Raw genomic sequence first — 23,837 nt, 5'->3', positions numbered from 1 at the left:
TTTTTGCCTATAGTCTTCCACTCAGTTCTTGGTCCAGTGCAATATAATTACTGCTAATACTGGCTTCCATCTTGTACAGTATCTTAAGAAGTTGGTGTTTCCTTGGCTTCCTTAATTAAGCTTGGTGATTCCTTTGCGAAATGTAATTAAATTTCTAAAATGTGACTTTAATTAGTCATTTTTAAAGTTTTTATCAACTAACCTGTCAGACTCGCTTGTTAGTTGGTTTCTGGCTGCACCCACTTTGCCTAGAGGTCATCCCTCAAATGGCTTCAAAGTGTTGTTCCAATGTCGTTTTGTATAGTTAAGGTAACAGCGTGGTTGACTTCATAAAAAGTCCTCTGAAATGGCTTTTTGCCCTGATTTAACTTGTTTGTTTATTTAGTTTGACCTTAAAAGAGGCCACTCAATTCAAGGACATTTAGGCATGGGCAAAAATGCTAGTCCGACCAGTGACACCCAAATCTCACGAATGGATATTAATTCATGTCCACAACTGACTCACCATTATAATTACTTCATGGGACTTGACCACTGTTCGTGAACTATTCCGCAAGCAAGTTTCCTGTTCAGCAGTAACTTTGTCCCACAATTGAGACTGCTTCAGTGTGGTACTATATGATTTGACTGCTGAAGTGATATAAGTTCCAATGAGCTTTGCTTTAAAGGTTGATAGATTCATTAAAAAATGCATTTTGGCAAAATCGTTAAGATACATTTATTTTTGCATTTATTGAAAAATTGTAAACTTTGAAACAGTAAGACTTTTACTGACAACCGTTTAGGTTTTATATTTTGAATTTGCATGTGCTGAGTCTCAACTCCCATTATCTTGTAGATGCAGTAGGCTTCTTGCTGCATCTGACAGTCCAGTTGACTAACAAGATGAAAGGAGCCAGAACAGGTTTCCTAATATCCTAGAAAGAAATAAAATGTGATGAGCTGAGGCATTTAGGCCTATTTTTCATGTTGTTGAAAGATTTTTTCAGATGAGCTTTGGAAGCAAAATTCTCAAGGTGTGGGAAATATGAGCTCAGTAGATGTCTAGAAAACTCAGAGCATCTGTGTAGAGAGAAAAAGGGTTACTTTTTCTGAAGAATGATCTTCAGAGCTTGGAAAAAAAGATGCAACAGGTTTAAAGAAATGTACTAGTAGGTTGGGGGGAGAACAAGATTTATGAAAGGGTGAAAAGAGAAATTAAATTGTGAAAATGTTGGTGCAATGCACCGCTTTGTTCACTTAGTTATATAATAATGATTGCCCAGCGGTATTTTAAGCTGACCAAAACATTTAAATTTTAATTTTGTAGGGGCGCAACTAAAATTTGGTCTTGTCATTCCAGGTGATGAAGCCGAAGGCAACTCAAAAAATGCTCCCCAGTGTGCCAGTGATGACTATGACGATGACCCTGAGAATAGGTAATAATTTCTACAGTGTGGACTTTACAGAGACTACTTTACCAGAAAAAAAATTTGTATAGTCACAAACACTTCTTTTAAACAGTTAAATTAATAGATGCTAACCACTGCTGTTTTATCAAGATGGTTTTATAGCTTTGGTTTCTGTTTTGTAAAAGATTTTTAAAATGGTTTCAAACATTTTTCATTTTTACAATTTATGCAGTAAATACAATTTTGTGAAAATACCTGGTCCCAGATTTTTGTTTGAAATTGCACATGATTCGAAATGTTGTGGAATTTGAATATACCAAATTAAAAATGTCAAATGTCTAGCGTTAGTTGGTCAAGTTTATTCATAATAACACTGCACCTTCTACAAGTATTCGGAAGTTCTTGGTGAAGAATTTAAGCAGGCCGCAGCGGGATATTCCTGCACTCAATTTTCAAATTTTTTTTGTGTAGATGTGCTTGCAAATCAAAAAATAACTTTCTTTAGAATTAGCCAACTTCAGCCAATTATTAGAAACGGATTCTTGACCAGAGTTTCAATTATGGGCAAAGTTTGCAAAATTTTGTTCGCTGAATAATGTGGGAGGTATGTGGGTACCTGTATTTTCTGGCAAACTTCAGTTAAGTTGAAACAGTTTTGTACATACTTAAAATGTTATTGTCTTGATTGGAAATTGGGGTGAAGACTTTAGGGAAATGCCAGTGTCTTGGTGCACTTTATTAAACCACATTTCTAATATCTGAAACATATTTTATCCTCTATCAATTTTAGGCGGAATTAATTGGATCAACATACCCCCTTTTTTGGGTTGTTTTTGAGTGATAATACACCTGCACCTCCAAGAAAAAAAAATACTTTTAGGACACTATATGCTTAGGTTCTATGGCAGTAAATTGAAAATATATCTGTGGGCCATGACAGAGTGGCTGGTAATTTATGACAACTGATTTTTGTTGGAGTTGAGCAGAAGGGCAGATTCTGAACTATGACTTTCAAAAATAGGGAGAGGACTAGTGTTTCCTAGTTTGAAGTCAGTTTGTAACTTCTAGTAAAGATGCAGATATTTTGTCCATTTGTATGGGTAGGATTGAATGTTGCTATGAAGGGGAACCGAGAGATGAATTATTTGTAGTCGGTGCCAATTATGCTAGCTTGTGTGTTGGTTGGAGGAGGGAGGAAAGTTTCTTGTGTAAGCTTCAGTTTTGAGTCTTATCTTGCCCTGGCTAGCTTTCTGAATTGCTGTGCGAGAATCGGCAAACGGAAGGGATAACATCAAAGAATCAACAACTAATTTTTATCAGCCTGACTAGGTCTTGTTTGACTTCCTTCATTTTGATATGAAAGCTTGTATGGTGTAGAGTTTGTAAATATGCATGCAGGACTTTATCGTAGCATGATTGGTATTGTAGTATGTGGGGATGTGTTGGTTAACATTGGTGTTTGTCAGCATTGTTAAATCTTGGAGGCAGTGGCCAATTTGGATGTAGTGGGATTGGATGTGCTGGGTGCTATATGATAACTTGTTAATAGCATTGAAAACCTCTAAACTAAACTGTATGCAGCCAGGAGCCTTAAGTGGTGATATTTTTAAATGCAACTTAGGAATTAAAATAGGAATTTTTTAAAAAGTAAATGTTGGAAAAGGAATCCAGTATTGTCATTCTACAATAATTTGAGTTACCCAGACACCATCTTATTGTTATAAGAGTCAGAGGTTTACAGCATGGAAACAGGCCCTTCGGCCCAACTTGTCCATGCCACCCTTTTTTAAACCCCAAAGCTAATCCCAATTGCCTACATTTGCTCCATATCTTCTGTATCCATCATACCCATGTAACTGTCTAAATGCTTTTTAAAAGACAAAATTGTACCTGTCTCTACTACTGTCTCTGGAAGCTTGTTTCAGACACTTAGCACCCTCTGCATGAAAAATTTGCCCCTTTGGACACTTCTGTATCTCTTTCCTCTCGCCTTAAACTTATGCCCTCTAGTTTTGGACTCCCCTGCCTTCAGGGAAAGATATTGACTATCTCGCTGGCCTGTGCCCTTCATTATCTTTTAGACCTCTATAAGATCACACCTTGGCCTTCTGTGCTCCAGACGGAAAAAGTCCCAGTCTATCCAGCCCCTCCATACATCTCAAACCATCAAGTCCCAGCAGCATCCTAGTAAATCTCTTCTACACTCTTTCTAGTTTAATATCCTTTCCATAATAGTGTGACCAGAATATACACAGTATTCCAAGTGTGGCCGTACCAATGTCTTGTACAGCTTCAACAAGACATCCTGACTCCTGTGTTCAGTGTTTTGACCAATGAAACCAAGCATGCCAAATGCTGCCTTCATCACTCTGTCCACCTGTGACTCCACTTTCAAGGAGCTATGAACATGTAGTCCTGGATCTCTTTGTTCTGTAACTCTCCCCAACACCCTACCATAAAATGAGTAAGTCCTGCTCTGGTTCAATCTACCAAAATGTGTCACCTTGCATTTATCTAAATTAAAGTCCACCTGCTGTTCGTTAGCCCACTGGTCCAATTGATCAAGATCCCATTGCAGTCGGAGATAACCTCCTTCATTGTCCACCATGCCACCGATCTTGGTGTCATCTGCAAACTTATTAACCTTACCTCCTATATTCTCATCTAAATCATTAATATAAATGACAAATAACAGTGGATCCAGCACTGATCCCTGAGGCACACTGCTGGTCACAGGTCTCCAGTTTCAAAAACAACCCTCTACAACCACTCTCTGGCTTCTGTCATTAAGCCAATTTTGTATCCATTTCCCTACTTCACCCTGGATCCCATGAGATTTAACTGTATGTAACAGCCTATCATGTAGTATCTTGTCGAAGGCTTTGCTAAAGTCCATGTAGATAGCATCAGTTGCACTGCTCGCATCTATCTTTTTGGTTACCTCTTCAAAAAAAAACTCAATCAAATTATTGTTGCTCTCAGCCAATTGAGAGCATTTCTATAATGATGCAACCATTCAGAATAATTTTCATGAATAGTGTAATGAAGTATATTACGGGTAATGAATTGAAATATATAATAGTTTTTAAGTAATCTGTAGACTTGATCAGTGGCTGTTGGTTATTATATGCTACTGGACACCTGTGTAAGCTTGAAAAAGCCCACTGAAGGTAAGTTGGGAGAATTTAAGTGGATCGTGGATTTTTAGAACTCTGTTCCTCAAAAGACAGGCAGTGTGTTGGGGTACCAAATCAGGAACTCCAAGGTATGTTATGAAACCAGACTATATCCCAACAATTTTCTACTTTGACATTAGTGCGAGGACAAGATGTTTCAAACAGATGTAAATTTGCTGACAAACTGAGAAGCTTTTATCAAAACAAACTTTATTTAACAACACAGTTTAACTGTAACAAATGAATTAACTTGACTGTTAATAAACAGTACTTAAACATAACATTTGACCACTAACTTATTGCTGAGTTCTAATTCAAACAATATTCCTCTTATAGATTTAAACCCCCTAAAACACAGGCATGCATGCTGTGACTTGGCTTTTGAATCTTTCTTTGGAGAGAGACACCAAGAAACAGTTTTCTTCAGGAAGCCGAGGCTGGTATTTTTAAAATGAAACTGGATGCAGTACTACTTTCCTACAAACTTAGGTCCTCCCATTAAGTACATGATTTTGTCTCTGTCAATCAACCTGATCAAAACTTTACACTAAAATCCCCAGGGGAAACCAAAGTAAACACAGATGCATTAGCTCTGCTTAAAACAAACACTCCAGGACTAAAATGAGTATTTATCTTCTGCTCCCAGCTACTAATTTAAAGGTCCGCTAGACAGCGAAAACCTGCAAAACAGATCTGAATTCTAAACATACACCTTACAAGAAACATGATACAAATATATTTCTTAAAGGTACAGTGTCATCACAGGAGTCTTGAGGGTAGACACTTTATTCATTGAGAATCTAAGGGGTTCGGTGGAAATGTGGAGAAATCGGATCAGCCATGATCTTACTGAATAATGGAGCAGGTTCAAGGGACCAACTAACTGGCTTACTAGTTTGTGCACTGAATTTTTGCGATTGGAAATTGGAGTATCAAAAGCATAGGTTTATCAGTGTGAAATTAATAATCTCTGGGTGTAAATTCAAACTGTTTTCAGGCAGAACAATGGCTTGATTTTGAAGTACCTAGAAAGAAGCCACATAGAATTTAGTTTAATTGCCAGTTGGGACAGCCAATATTAAAAATTAATATTCAATCAAGTGTTAATTACCCAATTAAAGCAGTCATACATAGCTGTCAAAACTATTCTTAATAAAATAATTGATAGAATAAGAAGTCTCAACACCAGGTTAAAGTCCAGTAGGTTTATTTGGAATCATGAGCTTTTGGAGCACACTTTACCTTCCTTGGTTGAGTGAAGCCGCGCTCTGAAAGCTCATGATTCCAAATAAACCTGTTGGTCTTTAACCTGGTGTTGTGAGACTTCTTACTGTGCCCACCCCAGCCTAACACCAGCATGTCTACATCAAAATAATTGACAGAATAACTTTATTCCATGCTTGTGAATATAGACATTGAAGCTATCAGTTTTGAATGTTTTGAATTTTTGAAATGGAGACTGTTTCAGTGCATATAAAGACAGAATTGTTGCTGGATAACATGTTTCACAATTTAATGTGTAGTGTTAATGTCAACTTTCTGTTAATTTTCCAGATAAATTGGTACCTTGTGTTTTTCTACTGCAAGTAATCTTAAGCTTAAAAAAAAAGTGGAGATGGTTGCCTTCAAAGGCAAGTTTTTATTTTTAAAATTGCCCTTATGTAGACCTTATTTAATTTGTCATTATGTGTAGGGTGCAAAACGTTCCTGAAAGTTTTCTTTTCACAGAAGTGAGCTGTCAGGTCAATGAGAGCAATGATTTTTAATGTGGCCTCTGAAGGATCAACAATTGAAACATCAGTCCTGCTACGCACAGTTGAACAAACCATTTTAGGATATCTTATAAAAATCTTCCAGATTTGTTTGAATCACACCTGTCACCCACATGCAGCAATGATAATGCCTGTAAATTTAAGCTTCCGTTTGAAGTCTTGACAACAGTATGTCTAATGAATTAATCTTCCAGAGTGCACAAAACTGAACTATCTCAGTGAACTGATTTCCCCTGGAGCCAGCATCCTTCTGTCTGCTTTTGCAGGTTCCCTGGTCGTGTTTCTATCTGGCCTTAACAGATAATTTGAAATGGGTTTCTTGCTAACTTCAAGCTGGAAAATGAGTTGCAAGTAGTTTCCTCTTCCACTCTAAATGCTTTATTTTACTGAACCCTTTGTGCCACAGACTAAGCAGTTTTCAAGACCATGTCTAGTGTTTGGTTTGGAATTACTTTTTTGCTGGATAATTAAAGCTCAAGTACGTTTTCAACAAGTGTTTGGAAATCGAATATAACTTTTAAAGTATACCAACAGGGCACAATTTTCAGAATCGGACAAACTCATGATTTGTTTTTCAAAATTTAAACACTCAAAGTCTTTGAAAAGGGAGGGTGCTTATAACACGTGAAGTTTGCAGGTCACATTGCAATTGTTCGGATTTTGCGACTGCTTGAATATCTGAAAAGTTTATTTTATCATTATTCTGTTATATAGGCAGTGAAAGATTTGCCTTTAATTTAGGGAATAAAAGTATTCTTTGTTTAAAATTTGAAGTGCCATTACATTGATGCTAGTGCAACCCCTGAAATGTTCAGGATACACTTAATTGGCTGGTTGGTGATTCTGATTCATTCAACCGTTGTATAGCAGAATGATGTAATTCTTTCCTGGGGGCAATAAGAGAGAATCAATGACTCTCTTTAAGAGAACTTTTGTTTTTAAAGAGCATGAAGACATAGAACTAAAATGCCTCCTTCAGGTTTGTTTATTCTGTCAATGACAGAAATCCTTGTTTTTTTTAAAAATCATCTACCGTGTGTAATAAGTACTGAAAAGTCTTTGTTTCCATGAATGCGGTTTTAGATTTGGGACAAAGCAGAGGTCTTCAGTTGTTGCTGGTTTTGAACTTCAACAAATGTAGGCACAGCACCAAATGTGCATTTGGACTTGACAGTGGACACTCGGAATCATAGAATCCCTACAGTGTAGAAGGAGGCTACTCAGCCCATCAAGCCTGCACCACAAAACAATTTCACCCATGCTGTAGGCCCTATTCCCATAACCCACTTGCATTAAGGGGTAATTTAGCATGTCCAATCTGCCTAACCCACATACCTTTTGGATTGTGAAAGGAAACCTACATAGTCGTGGAGAAACATGCAGTCACCCAGGGCTGGAATTGAACCTGGATCCCTGGCGCTGTGAGGCAGCAGTGCTAACCACTGTGCCACCATGCTGTCCTTGTTCTAGATTTAAGTGCAGAATTGTTCATGGAGTTCCTGTAACTGAACCTTCATTTCCACAATGCTCAAAAGCCATTGACAAAAAGCACTATTAAATGAGTGGTCTCAAATCAAAGCCATCATATCCACAAGATCTATTATTGAGTAATACCTCCCTTGCAGGACTGAAATGATAATCATTTGCCTAACTTTGGTTTGCTACGTCAGGCAATGCACCATTCACCTCCTTGCCCATATCCTCAACTAGAATAGAATTTACAACATTTGTACCTTTTTGGCTAACAGGATGAAGTAACCGTTGGCTTCTTTATAAGTAAAATCCATTTGCATTATTGATCATTCATGTGTATGTATTTCAGCTGTTCTTGCAGTTAGGCAAAGATAGCCTTCAGGGCAACTTTTCAAACTAGGTTTTGTCCAAAGTAGAGTAGTATTGCTGCACAAACTATCTAGTTTTTTGGAAAGTGAGGTTTCCCCTGTGCATTCACTACAGCATTTACTGGCAATCTGTTGTGTGTATACATTGGACCTTGGACATTGCAATCCAATCTTGAGACATTAACACATTCACTTTTCAGCAACTGTCATGTACTATCAAATGGGTGCTGGAATTCTGGTTTATTTTAGGCATCTTCCAACCCTTTCCAAACCCATGAGTTTGAGATCAATTGTGGTGCCCCTATTTTAGTGAAGCAATAGTGAAAATAAAGGTAGGGCTGCTACAATGAAAGTTAAGGACTGAGAGCAAATGGTAGAAACATACAGTTTGCTTCTGTTACTACCTTGGAATATTTTACCTTTTTATGATGCTATATAACTACATTGTTGTTGAAATGATATTTGAAGTTGTTCAGAATTAAGGTAATTGAATTACTAAGGCCTATTTTATCCCAGGATTCTGAGGGTAGCTAGGAAAAGCAATAGAAGTTCTGATTCCATAATTCTATGTATGAAATATTTCCACAAATTAAGAATGGCAAAAAAAATTATCCTATTTTTAAAAATAGAGATGGGACTCGGTTGATTTCATTGGAACTGAGAAATTGTTTTCACGGGACTGCCTGAGCGTGCATGTTCAAGATGATCTCTCAGTCAAAAGGAGCATTACAGCAAATATTTTTCCATTGGTTGGAATGTTTTATTTCCTGCTACAAAAAAATTGTGAAACAGAATCTTTAAGGGGAAAATTGTGGGAATAGTGTAAAGGGTATAGGAATGAATGTGAGATTACACATGGAAGTATGTGGAGGAAAAATCCAGCATGGATTTGAGCTGAATGGCTCGCTTGCTGTTCAATCACAACACCATCTGAGATCACCAAAGACTCATGGTTGAAAAGGGTCATCTTAGCCTATATGGATGACTCAGTATTACATCAGTTGATGCATTTACCCACCAAGCGGTCACAAAACCTTGGCAACTTCTAAAAGGGAAATGCTTCCAGATGATGATCCCTTGTTGAAATAGGGACTGTATCCTATTATGGAAAGGTAGGAAAACAAACATTTTGGTTTGCTCTTCCTGCATGCTTCATTTGTTCTGTGTTTTGAAGTCAAAGAAAATACAGCAAGGCAAGCATTTCAGAATAATTAACATATTTAGACTAGTGTTCTTAAAACAGAATCATTCTTCCTTTGAGCAGCTTTTCCTCTTCCAAAATATGATTGCATGTTTAATTGTGGATTCTGCCTTTTCAACACACAGTTCACCTTTTACTGCTAATTTCAGATGTACTTCTGAGATGTACCTAATACTTCATGAAGGATTTTGGTTTAATGCAATCCAATGCAAGTTTCAAGAGCTGTAAAATTTTAAAAGGTTAACTAATCAAAATGTTTCACACTTGGATTCATGATGCTGCACCAAATTTCCAGAAATTATATTTGCAAGTGAGCTATTGGAAAAGAGCAGATCTGCTTTGCTCTAATTATGCCAATTTGTTTTGAAACCGAAAACTAGCATTTGTACATAGAAAGCCTGGTCACTACATCATGCTTTAAAGAGTCAATCAAAATACTAATTCCAAGATCTATTTGAGGTCACATACATTGCTGAAAGTGTGCCACTTTTGTGTTTTTAATAAGATGATAAATATTCATTTAATTGGTGATTTGAAACGAGCTAGTTTGAAATGCAAAAAGCTTATGATTTCAGTTTGTTACATTGCCTTTAGTGCTGTGTGCTTAAGGATGTCGTGCACTTGCTTATTTCATAGTAGTGAAATTATTTTCTGTTACATCTATTGCCAGAGTTTTGTCAGCCCATGATTTGGCACCCCATTTTTATTCATGGGGAGATATGTTTTCATAATGTTTTGCCTTGCTTTGTGCAGACTATTGTGCTTGAGTGTTCCTGACTGTTGCCTTACATGGCGTTGTTTGTAGATTAGTTGTGCTAACTTGTAAATTGAATTGAATGCTTGTTCTTGTTGGACCAAATATATCACATGTTGTGTATTTTGTATAAGTTTAAGATGAACAATCTTGTGAAATGGTGGTTCCATAATAACCACAGGGAGCTACAGCACAATTATAAGATCTAATACCTTGAAGTTTTAATTTTATGCCAATTCTGAGTCAAATTAGACTTAAATTGTCATTGCAAATATTTTATTTGAATGCAAGTTTTCCAGCAGAGGCAGTTGTAAATTTAAATTGTATTTATGAAATGAATGTCAAGTAATGTCAGTGAACTTCTTTTCCATTTGTGATCCTTAATTTTTTTTTGTATGTTGTTGTATTGTATATCTAAGGCTTAAATTGCATCAATTCTTTTAGTTTCTCAAATTATTGTTTTGAGGATGGATGATGGGTGTTTGAGTCTGACCAGAATTAATTTCTTCTACAAACCTGAGGTTGTACCTGCATAAAATGGTTCAGTTTCAGCCTGCGTTGTAAATAAGAATGCAGGTCTTGGCTGCCAGAATTCGTTGCTCTGATGCCCTCTGTGGATTTGTAGAAAGAAATATTCTCTTGCTTCATCAATGAGTTAAAGTTGTGTATTTTACAAGTAATGTAGTTGAAAGGGGGGAGGGAAGCAACAATTCCATCATGCACATTCAACTTTTTGTGTAATGAACTTGACGAAAGGAAATCCTTTAAGGCAAGCTGCGAAAAAGAATTTGTGCAGAATTGCAGTCTTGAACACACCTGAAGCTCTAAATGAACCTGCAACCAAATGGTGGAAGACGATTGGCTCAACTGACTGAACAGTGACAGCTAACATTTGTTGCCCAGTGTATGCCTTGGATTGGGTTCTAAGCAACTGATTAGTTGACTTGATGAAGTGAGAGTTCAGTCTTCAATCTGGTGGACAGCTCAGGATTCTGTATGCTCCAAAAGACCAGAAGAACCTGCACATCATACTTTTAATACACTGTAAGTATATAGAAAGTGTAAGACAAAGGAAACACAACTATTTGTCTTCAGGTGAAAACGTATTAAACAATCAGACATACCTCTTTAAAATATTGCATGCAATTGTTTCTTGGTAACTATTGGTGTCATGATCAGAATTGAGTTCATTATTTTTATGCAGTGAATCTTCTGTGCACATCTTTAACCTTTTAGATGGGAAATATTTCATTTCTGTATCTAATTCTGCTAAGCTGTAATGAATTTCCATGTGTCACATTTGTTACTCGTAACAAAAATTGAAAATGTTGAAAGTACTGAGCAGATCGCTAAGACCAGAAGTTAATGTTTTAGTTGATGTTTGGTTGGATGTTGTGATAGGCCCACACTTGAAATGTTAACTGCCTATTCTCCATAGCTTTGCTTGATCTGGGTGTTTTCAGCATTTTTAATTTGCCAGCGTAGCAATTTTTTTGCATTACCGTTTTTTAAATTTAAAAACATCTAAGTGGTACGAAAAATTTGTCAAACTGGTTTACTTTCTCATTTGTAAAGAAAAGCTTCAGTCTATTTTAATGGCAAAATTACTATTTAAGATATAGGAATTTGGGATAAAATGGAACTGATTGTGCATAATTGCTCATTTATGTTTAAGTAAAGCAAAATAGTGGTCATGTAAAATTGTGTTTACTTGAACTTTTAAAATCCCCCAGCACCTGGAGAGAAAGTTTGACACTAGTGGTCTGTCTTGAATGATCATGGCAATTTGAAGTGTTAATTCACAGTATCGTGCAATTAAGTGTTTTCTTCCTCCTGTAATATCTTACCAATAGTATGTTAAGACGAATAACCTGGTTGATGTATTTCTAGATAAAGGTTGTAGTCTAAATGTTGAACAAGTAATTCATTCACAGATCAATACCCTTTTACCAGAATAAATAATTGGGATAAAGGCACACAATTGGATGTCTCACCATTGTTTGCAGTGACCATGAAAATGCTGAATAAGGGGTGACCACAATTTAAAAAAAATCCTTTATGGGGATGAGAATTTTGATGGAAAGCCAGAATTTATTGTCCATCTCTAGTTGCTCTTAAATTGGTGGTTCTTAAACACAACCATGTGTCTTGCAAGGCTATTTTTAGAGGGCTCGGAGTCAACCTCATTGCTCTGGGGTCACATGTGGCCAGGTAAGGATGAAAAGTTCCCTTCCCTAAAGCCATCAGTGAGCTACATATGTTTTTAATAACATTCTGGTAGTTTCATGGCCATCGTTACTGCGTTTTTTTTTATTCTGGAGTTATTCAATCAATTGAATTTCAATTCCTCAGCTGCCATGGTGGGGTTTAAATTTGTCTTCAGATTCATAATCTGAGCTTTAGGTAACTAGTCCAATAACAGCATGCTACCGCAACCTGAAATTGGTTGAATGTTATTTCTTCAATGTGCGAGAATTCATGGGCATTTATCTATTGCAGCAGAAGTTGTAAACAGCTTGAAAATTTAGAGGAGGCCTCTCATCACAAGGGGTTGAGAGAAATGTTAAGCTTGTGATGGGAAGGGATGTGTCCCCATAATGTGTAGAAAGCTGGTGTGAAATCTGGTTAATAAAAGTCAATGTGGGCAGAGTTTTTTCCGCCCTATTTAGCCACCCTCTGGTTAGCCTAATAAGCACAGCTCAGGTCCCATTCAAGGAATACCACCTGCGCTGGCTCTTCAGTACAGTACTGAGGAGGGTTGCACTGTGTAAGATACTATTATTCAGGTGTAATATTCTATTAATGCCATTCCTATTTGGCTGTATATAAGAGATCCGATGTTTCCTCCCCGTTTGGGCATCTGATTTGCTATTGTGGGATTTTGCTATGCACATCTTGGCTGTTGTGTTTTTCTACATCTGGCTCCATGCAAATATAATCGGTTGTGAAGTGTTTGTGATGTTCTGAGCGTCTGAGATTGTTATAGAGGTAAAAGATTATTACTCCTTGCCCTTTCCTTTGATCATTACCACTACCAACCAATCTTTGCTTTCTATGATTTGGTTATTTTAAATTTGGTTATTTTAAATATTGCAGAACGATTGAATGAAGAAATAGATTGCTGAAGCATATTGTTCTCAATTATAAAGTGCATTTGTAGCAGCTAGTAAAATGTTGCATCACAACATAATTTAGGACTTGAATGCAACAGTTGGTAGTAAGTTGGATAAATGCACATGAACAGACCCTGTTATAGTGTTGCACTGTTTTGAAGTAGAATAGCTTTACACGTAGTACTTTACCAATACTGGTAGCCAAAGTATTTGTAACAAACGTTCTATAAAGCTTTATTTGTAATTTTCAGATTAATTCTTGTGAATGTAGATCTTGCTTTTTTCTGAATATTTTTCATTGATTTCATGGTAGAAAATAAAATGCCTGGTGTAATTTGAAATTTTCATAGATTAGGAAGTGTACATGGGGCCCTGTGGCATGTTTAATTTTGATCTAGAGTCTTATTCCTTTTGAGTACTATGCATATGATATATGCAAGAAAGATTAATACCCATGAATTATTACTGATCAGTACTCAGATGCAATATATTAAGGCATTTATTTCGAAGGGATTATGTAATGTTCAGGGGATCAATATTCTTTCAAATTATTACTGATTCTTTTTCCCAAATTATATTTGGGTAACAATGTTTTCAAAATATGTAACATTTGAACTTAATTTGAGCGAATTGCTTGCTTGTAGGGAACTTTTCTGTACTGATCACTTAAATGTAAAATGTTCAAACATCAAATTTGATAATTTTTCCTCGATTGTTTTACTTTTCTGCCAGAATTGCTAAGAAGATGCTGCTAGCAGAAATAAATGCAAATCTATCATCTAATGATGATAAATCTTCTGAGGAGGAATCTGAAGAAGAAAGGAAGAAATCGGACCAAAAGAATGAAGTGGAAGATGAAGATGAAAATGGTAAAGAAAAGAAGCCTCAAACTGTAGGAAACTTGATAAAATGTGTTTAGTGCAGGAAGCAAACATTTATCCCATTTTCCAGAGCAAAGTTATTGCTTCTATTATCATTAAATATACCAAAGACTTTTAAACACTTGAACCACAAATTGCAAGTGTTTGTTAAACATTACAAATTTCTTAAGTCCTTGCCTCCAACTTAAAAATAGAATTTCCCAAAAAACTTCCCAAGTTTTTGTAAATTTCTTCTCATTGTCCTTGGCATATTCAGCAAATGAATATGTCTTGTACTCAGTTATGCACTGCTGTTAAAATGTTTTGTGGCTTCTAGTTACCTTGTATAAATATGTACAAGCATGTGCCAGAAAACTCTATATAACCCTTTCTTTAGTAATGAATGGTGAACAAACATGGAAGGGTGATTGACATTTTCCAGCAGTCTGTCTTTGAATTGGTTTCTGAGATGGGTCTGCGTTTCTTGCAGATATTACACGATCCAGAATTTGCAGTGTCTGTGTCATTGACATAGGTGCCGCATGAGTAAACCAGTGATTTCCATAATTAACCATTAACTGCAGTAATGGTTAATTCACCTATGGGGACCATAAACTTTTCAAGGATTTGGGGTTTGTAATATATGGATAATGACTGCATATTTGAGGTGAAAAGCAAAATAATTTCATGTAATGATGTCTAAAGCCAGTGAGAGGAAAAGCTAGCTGTTTGTGTTAAAGAACAAACTTAATTTTATATATAAGACCTTCACATGCTTAATGGCCTTTTAATTGTAAACATGGATATAATGTTTGCAAAGCTGGGCATCCAATTTTCATGCAGCAAGGTTCCATAAAAAGCAGTGGGATAAATGGTGAGATAATCTGTTTTATGATGTTGATCAATGGAAATTGTCATTGCCTGGCATGAATATAACTTGCTATTTATCAAACCTGGTGTGAATGATGTCCAAGTCTTGCTATACGTGGACACAAACTGCTTCTGTATCTGAGTCATCATGCCTAGTACTGAACTTTGTACAATCACTGGCAAACATGCCCACTTCTGACATAATGGAGGGAAGGTCATTGAAGGTGGTCCGGGCTGAGGATGCTATTCTAAGGAACTTCAGTAATATCCCGGAGCTCTCATGCTTTATCATTCATGACTGGATGTGGCAGGCCGACAGGGCTTTGATCTGACACATTGGTTGTGAAGCCACTTAGCTATGTTTTTTGCATGCTGCTTCTGCATTTGGGCACCTCTGTGCTGTAGCCTCCTCAGGTTGACGCCCTTTTAAGTATGCTTAGTGCTGCTTTTGGCATGCCTTCCTGTCTTCGTCTTTGCATCAAGTTCAGTTTCCTCTGCTATAGATGGTTATGGTAGAGTTGAAGAGTTAGTGGCCTAGTGTAACTATGGCCAGCATTACTTTGAATAGATTTTAATCCCAGACTTTTTAAAAACATAATTTTTAGATATGTGTAGTGCTTCTCCTGGCATGCTCTCTTGCCCTCTTCACTGAACCAGAGTTGATCCTTCACTGTTGATGGTAATGGTAGAATGAGGATATGCCAGACCATGGGGGCAATAATTGCTGTCCCATTTAGCAATGCCCACAGTCCATGAATTTAAAAAAAAATTAAATTCCACTAATTGTGGTGGTGGGGTTTGAACTCATGTCCCCAGGATACTAGTCTGGGCCCCTGGCTTACTAGTTCAATGGCATTACTACTCTGCTGCATTCCCATTATTCAGTCAAGATCATGTGCGAGGTTTGGAATTCACAATTGTTGAATCAGTTGATATGGTACGATACTATTGAACCAACTCAGGCTTACAAAAATACGTTTAGATTTAGAGCAATTTGAAAGAATTGCTCATGTTCCAAATGTATTTTATTATTGGATTAATATGTAAAGGAAATAGTATTTGACTAAATTGTGTTTTCATCAATGAATTTAAAACTGCAAATAAAGATGAAGGCTGAAATCAGATTAAAGCTGGGATTTCTGGACTGAGGTACCATGAGGCATTGATTTTTGGGGTGGCACGGTGGCTAGCACTGCTTCCTCAACACAAGGGACCCATGTTCGATTCTCTGCTTGGATCATTGTGTGTGGAGCCTGCACATTGACCACGTATCTGCGTGGGGTTCCTCCCAGAGACTGAAAGATGTACTGAATAGGTGCATTGGCCATGCTAAATTCTCCCTCAGTGTATGCGAGCATGTGGCGATTCGGGGATTTTCACAGTAACATTGTGTTAATGTAAGCCGCCTAAATAAAATAAACTTTTGCAGGGAGAAAATTGGAACTGAAAGTAAAACCTTGTTTAGTTAAATATGCCATATAAACCAAACTCATTCATTTTGTCGTACATCACCAAAACAGGTTCCTGTTGGTGTTTATGCTGCACACAAGTCATTAAGTATCCTTTAGGAAAGGATCCCTGGCATCTTACGCCGCCTAATAATATGAGACTCCGGCATCTCAACCACATGCTTAACTTTTAATGGAACTCTCACCATCTTTGCTTCCTTTCTTCATTCTCTTTATTTTCCCTATTTTGTTTTCCATTCTGGTGAAATATTTATTCTTTCCACACTCCATAGCCTGGGCCTCAGTTCCTGTCTGTGACTGGACCCTGAACTTCCTAAACCAGAAATCACAATAAGTAAGGATAGGCAACAGTACCTCCTCCACGAATATCCTTCACGATTATCCTCAATACCGGTGCCCCATAAGGCTGTGTTCTCAGCCCCCTACTTGACTCCTTGTACACCTACGAGTGGCCAAATTCCCCTTTAGCTCGATTTTCAACTTTGCTGATGACACAACCGTAGTCGAATCTCAAACAATGACGAGACAGATTACAGGAATGAGAGAGAGAATCTGGTGAACTGGTGTGGCAGCAATAATCTCTCCCTCAATGTCCACAAAATGAAGGCGATTGTAATCGATTTCAGGAAGTGTAGAGGAGAACGTGACTCTGTCTACATCAACGGGGACCAAGGAGAAAGGGTCAAGAGTTTCAAGTTTTTAGGTGTCCAGATCACCAACGACCTGTCCTGGTCCCCCATGCCAATACTATAGTTAAGAAAGTCCACCAACTTTCTCAGAAGACTAAGGAAATTCGGCAGGTCAGCTACGACACACTCCAGCTTATACAGATGTAGCATAGAAAGCGTTCTTTCTGATTTGTATCAACTTGGTATGTCTCTTGCTCTGCCCAAGACCACAAAAAACTACAGAAGGTCATGAATGTAGCCCAATCTATCACGCAAACCAGCCTTCCATCGTTGACTGTCTACACTTCCCGCTGCCTTGGCAAAGCAACCAGCGTAATTAAGGACCCCACAAACCCCAGACATTCTCTCTCCCACCTCTTTCTGTCAGGAAGAAGATACAAAAGTCTGAGGTTGCATACCAACCAACTTGAGAACAGCTTCCCTGCTGCCGTCAGATTTTTGAGTGGACCTACCTTGCATTAAGTTGATCTTTCTTTACACCCTAGCTATGACTGTAACACTACATTCTGCACTCTCCTTCTGTATAAACAGTATGCTTTGTATAGTGTGCAAGAAAATACTTTTCACTGTATTCCAATACATGTGATAATAAATCAAATCAAAAAGCTGAGTAATGAAAGGAGAATTGACCAACTTTCTGAAATATAAGCTGTCCAGTAGACTGAAATGAAAACATAAAGCAAAACCTTTTTTGGTCATCTAGCCTGTAACCAAAGTTTGTAACAAAACGGAAGCTAAAACAAATTAAGATGAGTCTAAAATTGAAACTAGCATTTTTATACCTACAAAGCAGTTTGCTCATTAAACTTTTAATAAAGTGGACCTTAATTGTTTAATTAGACGCAGAAGAGGAAGCTGAGGCCGATTCTGATTCAGATTCGGACTTCGAAATGATGAAGAAACCACGCTATAGACATCGACTTTTGAGGCACAAGCTCACAATGAGTGATGGTGAATCTGGAGATGAAAAGAAGGGACCCAAAGTCAAAGATGGAACAAAAGAAGGCACACGAAGGAGCAGGAAAAAAGGTACAGGAGATGGCTTGTTACTTTTTTTAAGACTGAAAATGTAGGTCAAGTTGCGATGCTGCCCTGGAAAATAATTAGTCTTTTAATGTGATTTTAATTGTTACAGATGTCAATGTCAAATCTAGCTTTCTTTTGCAGGATTGCCTTTAGTATTTCCTCAGTAAATATTAGCAAACTTAAAACAATTTATATTTTCTTTTCAGTCAGTAGTAATGAAAATACTACTGAGCAGGAGAGTGACTCTGATTTTCAGGAATCTGAGCTAAGTGAGGAAGAGGACAGTGATTCTGATGATAAACGGAAGCGCCCAAGAACAAGGTATAAGAACGGTTCTTTAAAATTACCAAAATGCACTCTTTTGTTTTGAGTAGTATCCACAAATATCTTTTCAATATTCTAACAGTGAGCTGTAAAGATCCAAGGACAGTGTTAGCCTCCAGATTTAAAACTTTGTTTAAATTTATTATTCCAGTGGATGCATTTGGATATGTTTTTACTTTGTGTTACAATACTGACCGTACAAATCAGACAATCTCAGCTTTGACTCCTCTCTATTAAATGTATGGATTTTAGTCATGGGCTGAGTGGGAGGAGATGTTAGTGCTTCCTGGTGTCCATTCTTATGGGTTAGCGCTAACATTGTGTCTGTTTTTTCTTGATTCCACTATCACAGGGAATCCTATGGAATCACCATTTTAAACACTTATCAGATCTCCTGTACTCAAGGGATGCATAATTTTTCTTAACTGCCAAAGTAATTTAGCCCATAAGCCCAAGTATCTCCCAACTAATTTGCACTGTATCCCTTCCAAGACCAATATTTAGCACTGGAACAGGCTCCCGTTCCGTGCTTCCCAATCTCGTGTTTGCTTTACCTGCTCCCATGGATCTGACTGACTAGCATAATTTTTTGACTAGAGAAAGCTGTAGTATGATTGTCATTTAACAGCAAATTTACCTTTTTGTAATTTCAAGGTAGGGAACTGCAGAGGTTCAAGGAAATAAATGTGTAACTTGCGTTTGTATGTAGAGCATCTAAGAAAGAGGCAGAGGAAAATCAACGTAGCTACCTGCAGAAAAAGAAAAGGCGCCGAATTAAAGTTCAAGAAAATTCATCAAGTGAAAAGGTATTTTTAGAGATGCTAATTGTTAGACAAAACCCTGTTCTATTTTCTTTTGGACTAGCTCATTTTTAGCTTTGAATTTTCAAAGAGACAAATCTGCATGTTTCCCATGATGATATGTCACACATGTTGGGGAGAGGGTGGGAATGTGGAACTGAGCCATGACAGATCAGCCATGATCTTATTGAATGGCGGGGCAGGCTCGAAGGGCCAGATGGCCTACTCCTGCTCCTATTTCTTATGTTCTTATGTACCACCTTTAGGGAGGAATGAATGCACGTTTTGAAAAGTTACTGATAGCTTAATGGAACATTGCTTTGCTTATAAATATGACTAAGTGTCAAGTGGTCACGCAGCAGCCTCAGTGGTATTATGAGGTCCCTGTTATGTGATGCAGTTTAAAGGGACTGCACACTGGAAGAAAAAAATCTCAAAGGAGCATTTGCAGCAAACCCCAATTTTTGAATCTGCTGTTAGAAAAACATTAACATTTTGACAACTATTCAAGGGGGATAAAAGTGTGAACAGAGTAGCAACATTGAATAGATCTGAATTGAACAGACTGAAATTTTGTCAAGGAAGCTGCAAAACTTCATTCTCCCAGGGTCAACCCTAACTTTGCCCTTAAAACCCGCTGGCAAAGATGTTCTATTCACAAACAATGGTTGTCCACCCTTTTGAGACCTCTTCCTAACTCCCCCGCTGAGCAATGACCCAACAATTGAACATCAAGCATTCATTTCTGAAACTGTATGTGACTCCATCTTTCAGTGGTCTGCCTTCCATGGTCTGAACCCTGCATGTCATGCTTCTATCTCCTTTTCAAGGTCAACAGGCAGGGCTGATCTACCAGACCTTTTGTTTCAACTTGTTGGCCCTGTAGAACTTGCTATGCAAATATTTTTTCCCTCTCCTAATATAGGTCTCTTAACACCTATATCCACACCACCTCCACTCTTCTTCACTTCCAACAGTTCTCAAATGCCAGTGGTCTGCTATGCCTGACCAATCCTTCTATATGGGTGGCACAATGGTTAGCATTGCTGCCACACAGTGCCAAGGACCCAGGTTTGATTCCTGGCTTGGGTCACTCTGAAGAGTCTGCATGTTCTCTCCATGCCTGCAAGGGTTCCCTCCCGGGTGCATTGGCCATGTTAAATTCTCCCTCAGTGTACCCAAACAGACAGTGTGGCAACTAGGGGACTTTCACAGTATCTGGGTGGCACAGTGGTTAGCAGTGTCACCTCACAGCACTAGTGGTCTGGGTTCGATTTCCAGCTTGAGTCACTGCTTGTGTGGAGTTTGCACATTCTCTTTGTGCCTGCATGGATTCCCTCCTAGTGCTCTGGTTTCCTGCCACATTCCAAAGATGTGCAGGTTAGGTGGATTGGCCATGTTAAATTAGTGTCGGGGGACTAGCTAAGGTAATTGCATGGGGATAGGGCCTCGGTGGGATTGTGGTCATAAGAACATACGAAATAGGAGCAGGAGTAGGCCATCCAGCCCCTTGAGCCTGCCCCGCCATTCAATAAGATCATGGCTGATCTGAAAGTCGTTCAGTTCCACTTACCCGCCTGGTCCCCATAACCCTTAATTCCCTTGTTGATCAGAAATCTATCTACCTGTGACTTAAACATATTCAACAAGGTAGCCTCCACCGCTTCAACGGGCAGAGAATTCCAGAGATTCATTACCCTTTGAGAGAAGAAGTTCCTCCTCAACTCTTCTAAACTGACCCCCCCTTATTTTGAGGCTGTGCCCTCTAGTTCTTGTTTGCTTTCTAAGTGGAAAGAATCTCTCTGCCTCGATCCTATCTAGCCCCTTCATTATCTTATGTCTCTATAAGATCACCCCTCAGCCTTCAAAACTCCAGTGAGTACAGGCCCAGTCTATTCAATCTCTCCTCATAAGCTAGCCCCCTTATCTCTGGTATCAACCTGGTGAACCTTCTCTGCACTCCCTCCAAGGCCAGTATTTCATTTCGCAAATAAGGGGACCAAAATTGCACGCAGTACTCTAGTTGCGGCCTTACCAGTACCTTGTACAACTGCAGCAAGACCTCCCTGCTTTTATATTCCATCCCCCTCGTGATAAAGGCCAACGTTCCATTTACCGCCTTAATCACCTGCAGACTGAGTTTTTGCAATTCATGCACAAAGACCCCCCGGTCCATCTGCACAGTAGAATGTTGTAATTTTTCACCATTTAAATAATAGTCCATTTTACTATTATTCCTTCCAAAATAAAGTTAATTCCATCCTCTACCAAAATAAGCCAAAAGCCCCTCTACTTCACCCTTGAATGGATCCCACCCAGTTTCCATCCTCCACTTGGGTGAGTTTATTTTTGCCTGAAATCAAAGGAGACATCATTTACTCATTTTCTCCAATTAAGATAGGTTGTTGTGGAAATCCCAGCTGTCGGAGCCTTTACCCGGATGTGAAACATTGTGTTTCAGTCCCACTTTATCCCCTCCCTTGCCTCTTTTCCAGTACACTGACTGCATTGGTTCCGTTTCTTGCTGTTGCTCTAAACTAAATTTAATCTGTTTTGCTTCCAATTTCTACTACTCTTGTCTTTGTATTCTACCTTTATTTATAAAGAATTCTTATATTTTTAATTCTTGCCTCTCACTCTACCAGCTTCCACATTCCCTGTACTATTTCTGCCATGTTGAGCATGATGTTGCCACCACCAAATACATCTATGCCTTTTCCCCTTTAAACTTCCAAAGGAAATTTTCCCTCAAGTAATCCGGTCTACTCAATTGCCCAACATTCTCTCGCCATCCTATGTAAGTGCAGGGCTATCCCTTTTCTCAACAGCATAATCATTCCTTCTAGGTGAAACAGCAATTTAATAATGTATCTGCTGCTACTTTTGCAGCTTTTTTACATTGGAAAGGTTAGATGCATATTCCAGAACATGAATTTAATGTTGGCAAGTGTGAGGTGGTCCACTTTGGTAGGAAGGACTATTACTTACGTGGCGAAAAACTGCAGCAGGCGACGGTGCAGAGGGACCTCGGGGTCCTTGTGCATGAGTCGCAAAAACCCAGCTTGCAGGTGCAGCAGGTGGTCAGGAAGGCGAATGGGATGCTGGCCTTCATAGCGAGGGGGATTGAATATAAAAGTAGGGAGGTCTTGCTGCAGCTGTATAGGGCATTGGTGAGGCCGCAGCTGGAGTACTGTGCGCAGTTTTGGGTGCCGCACCTGCGCAAGGATATTTTGGCCCTGGAGGGAGTGCAGAGGAGGTTTACTAGGCTGATACCGGAGTTGAGGGGATTGAGCTATGAGGAGAGGCTGAATAAACTAGGCTTGTACTCGTTAGAGTTTAGAAGAATGAGGGGAGATCTCATTGAGACGTATAAGATGATGAATGGGATGGATAGGATAGAGGTGGAGAGACTCTTCCCGCTCAAAAAAGACAGTAGGACTAGGGGGCACAGCCTCAAGATAAAGGGGAGGCGGTTTAGAACAGAGTTGAGGAGGAACTTCTTCACTCAAAGGGTGGTGAATCTCTGGAATTCTCTGCCCGTTGAAGTGGTGGAGGCTGCCTCGCTAAATATTTTTAAGAAGCGGGTTGATGGGTTCTTGATAAGAGAGGGGATTAAGGGTTATGGGGAGAGGGCGGGAAAGTGGAACTGAGCCACAACAGATCAGCCATGATCTTATTGAATGGTGGGGCAGGCTCGAAGGGCTAGATGGCCTACTCCTGCTCCTATTTCTTATGTTCTTATGTTCAGATCAAGGTATATTATGAAGCCAGCCTAGCCCCAACAGTTTTCTATTTTGGCATTAGTGTGAGGCATTCCAGGTGTGGTTCTGCCGATGCACTGAAGATTTTATCAAAACAAACTTTATTTAGCAACACAGTTTAATTACAACAAAATAATTAGCTTAAGTTTACAATTGAACAATACTTGAATTTGACAAGATACACTTCTTAACTGCTAACGTATCACTGACTTCCATTGAAGCAGTGCTTATCTTATGGACTTAAAACCTCTAAAATTAGTTAGCAAAACACACACGCTTGCTTTGACTTTGGTTACCAGGCTTAGAGCTTTCAAAAAACCTGTAGATAGAGGTTTACAGGATGGAAACAGGCCTTTTGGCCCAACTTATCCATGCTGCCCTTTTTTAAACCCCTCAGCTAATCCCAATTGCCTGCATTTGGCCCATATCCTTCTAAACCCATCTTAGCCATGTAACTGTCTAAATGGTTTTTAAGCCACAATTATACCCACCTCTACTATTACCTCTGGCAACTTGTTCCAGACATTCACCATCCTCTGAAAAAAAATTGCCCCTCTGGAACGCTTTTATATCTCTCCTGCTCTGATCTTAAACCTATGCCCTCTCGTTTTAGACTCTGACTATCAAGCTGATCTGCGCCCCTCATTTTTTTGTAGACCTCTAAGATCACCCCTCAGCTGCAGTGAAAAAAGTCCCAATCTATCCAGCCTCTCCTTTATAACTCAAATCATCAAGTCCAGTAAGCATCCTCATAAATCTTTTCTGCACTCTTTCTAGTTTAATAATACCC

The 23,837-nt window shown here is 38.5% G+C and overlaps 1 protein-coding gene across 5 annotated transcripts in view; it reads left to right on the top strand.

Moving 5' to 3' along the window:
• atrx (ATRX chromatin remodeler) overlaps window positions 1-23,837 on the top strand; it is a 182,120-nt gene that overhangs the window by 60,501 nt on the left and 97,782 nt on the right. For all 5 annotated transcript variants that reach the window (XM_080187921.1, XM_080187920.1, XM_080187919.1 and 2 more), the window contains exons 10-14: window positions 1,343-1,418; window positions 13,981-14,117; window positions 17,977-18,165; window positions 18,369-18,483; window positions 19,196-19,292. In XM_080187921.1, coding sequence (XP_080044047.1) covers window positions 1,343-1,418; window positions 13,981-14,117; window positions 17,977-18,165; window positions 18,369-18,483; window positions 19,196-19,292 — 614 coding nt within the window. The remainder of the gene's footprint in view (window positions 1-1,342; window positions 1,419-13,980; window positions 14,118-17,976; window positions 18,166-18,368; window positions 18,484-19,195; window positions 19,293-23,837) is intronic.

The sequence above is a fragment of the Carcharhinus amblyrhynchos genome, chromosome 4, assembly GCF_965287045.1.
Source record: "Carcharhinus amblyrhynchos chromosome 4, sCarAmb.v2.hapA, whole genome shotgun sequence".
In the NCBI taxonomy this organism is placed as follows: domain Eukaryota; kingdom Metazoa; phylum Chordata; class Chondrichthyes; order Carcharhiniformes; family Carcharhinidae; genus Carcharhinus; species Carcharhinus amblyrhynchos.
This window is presented reverse-complemented; position numbering and strand designations above follow the sequence as displayed.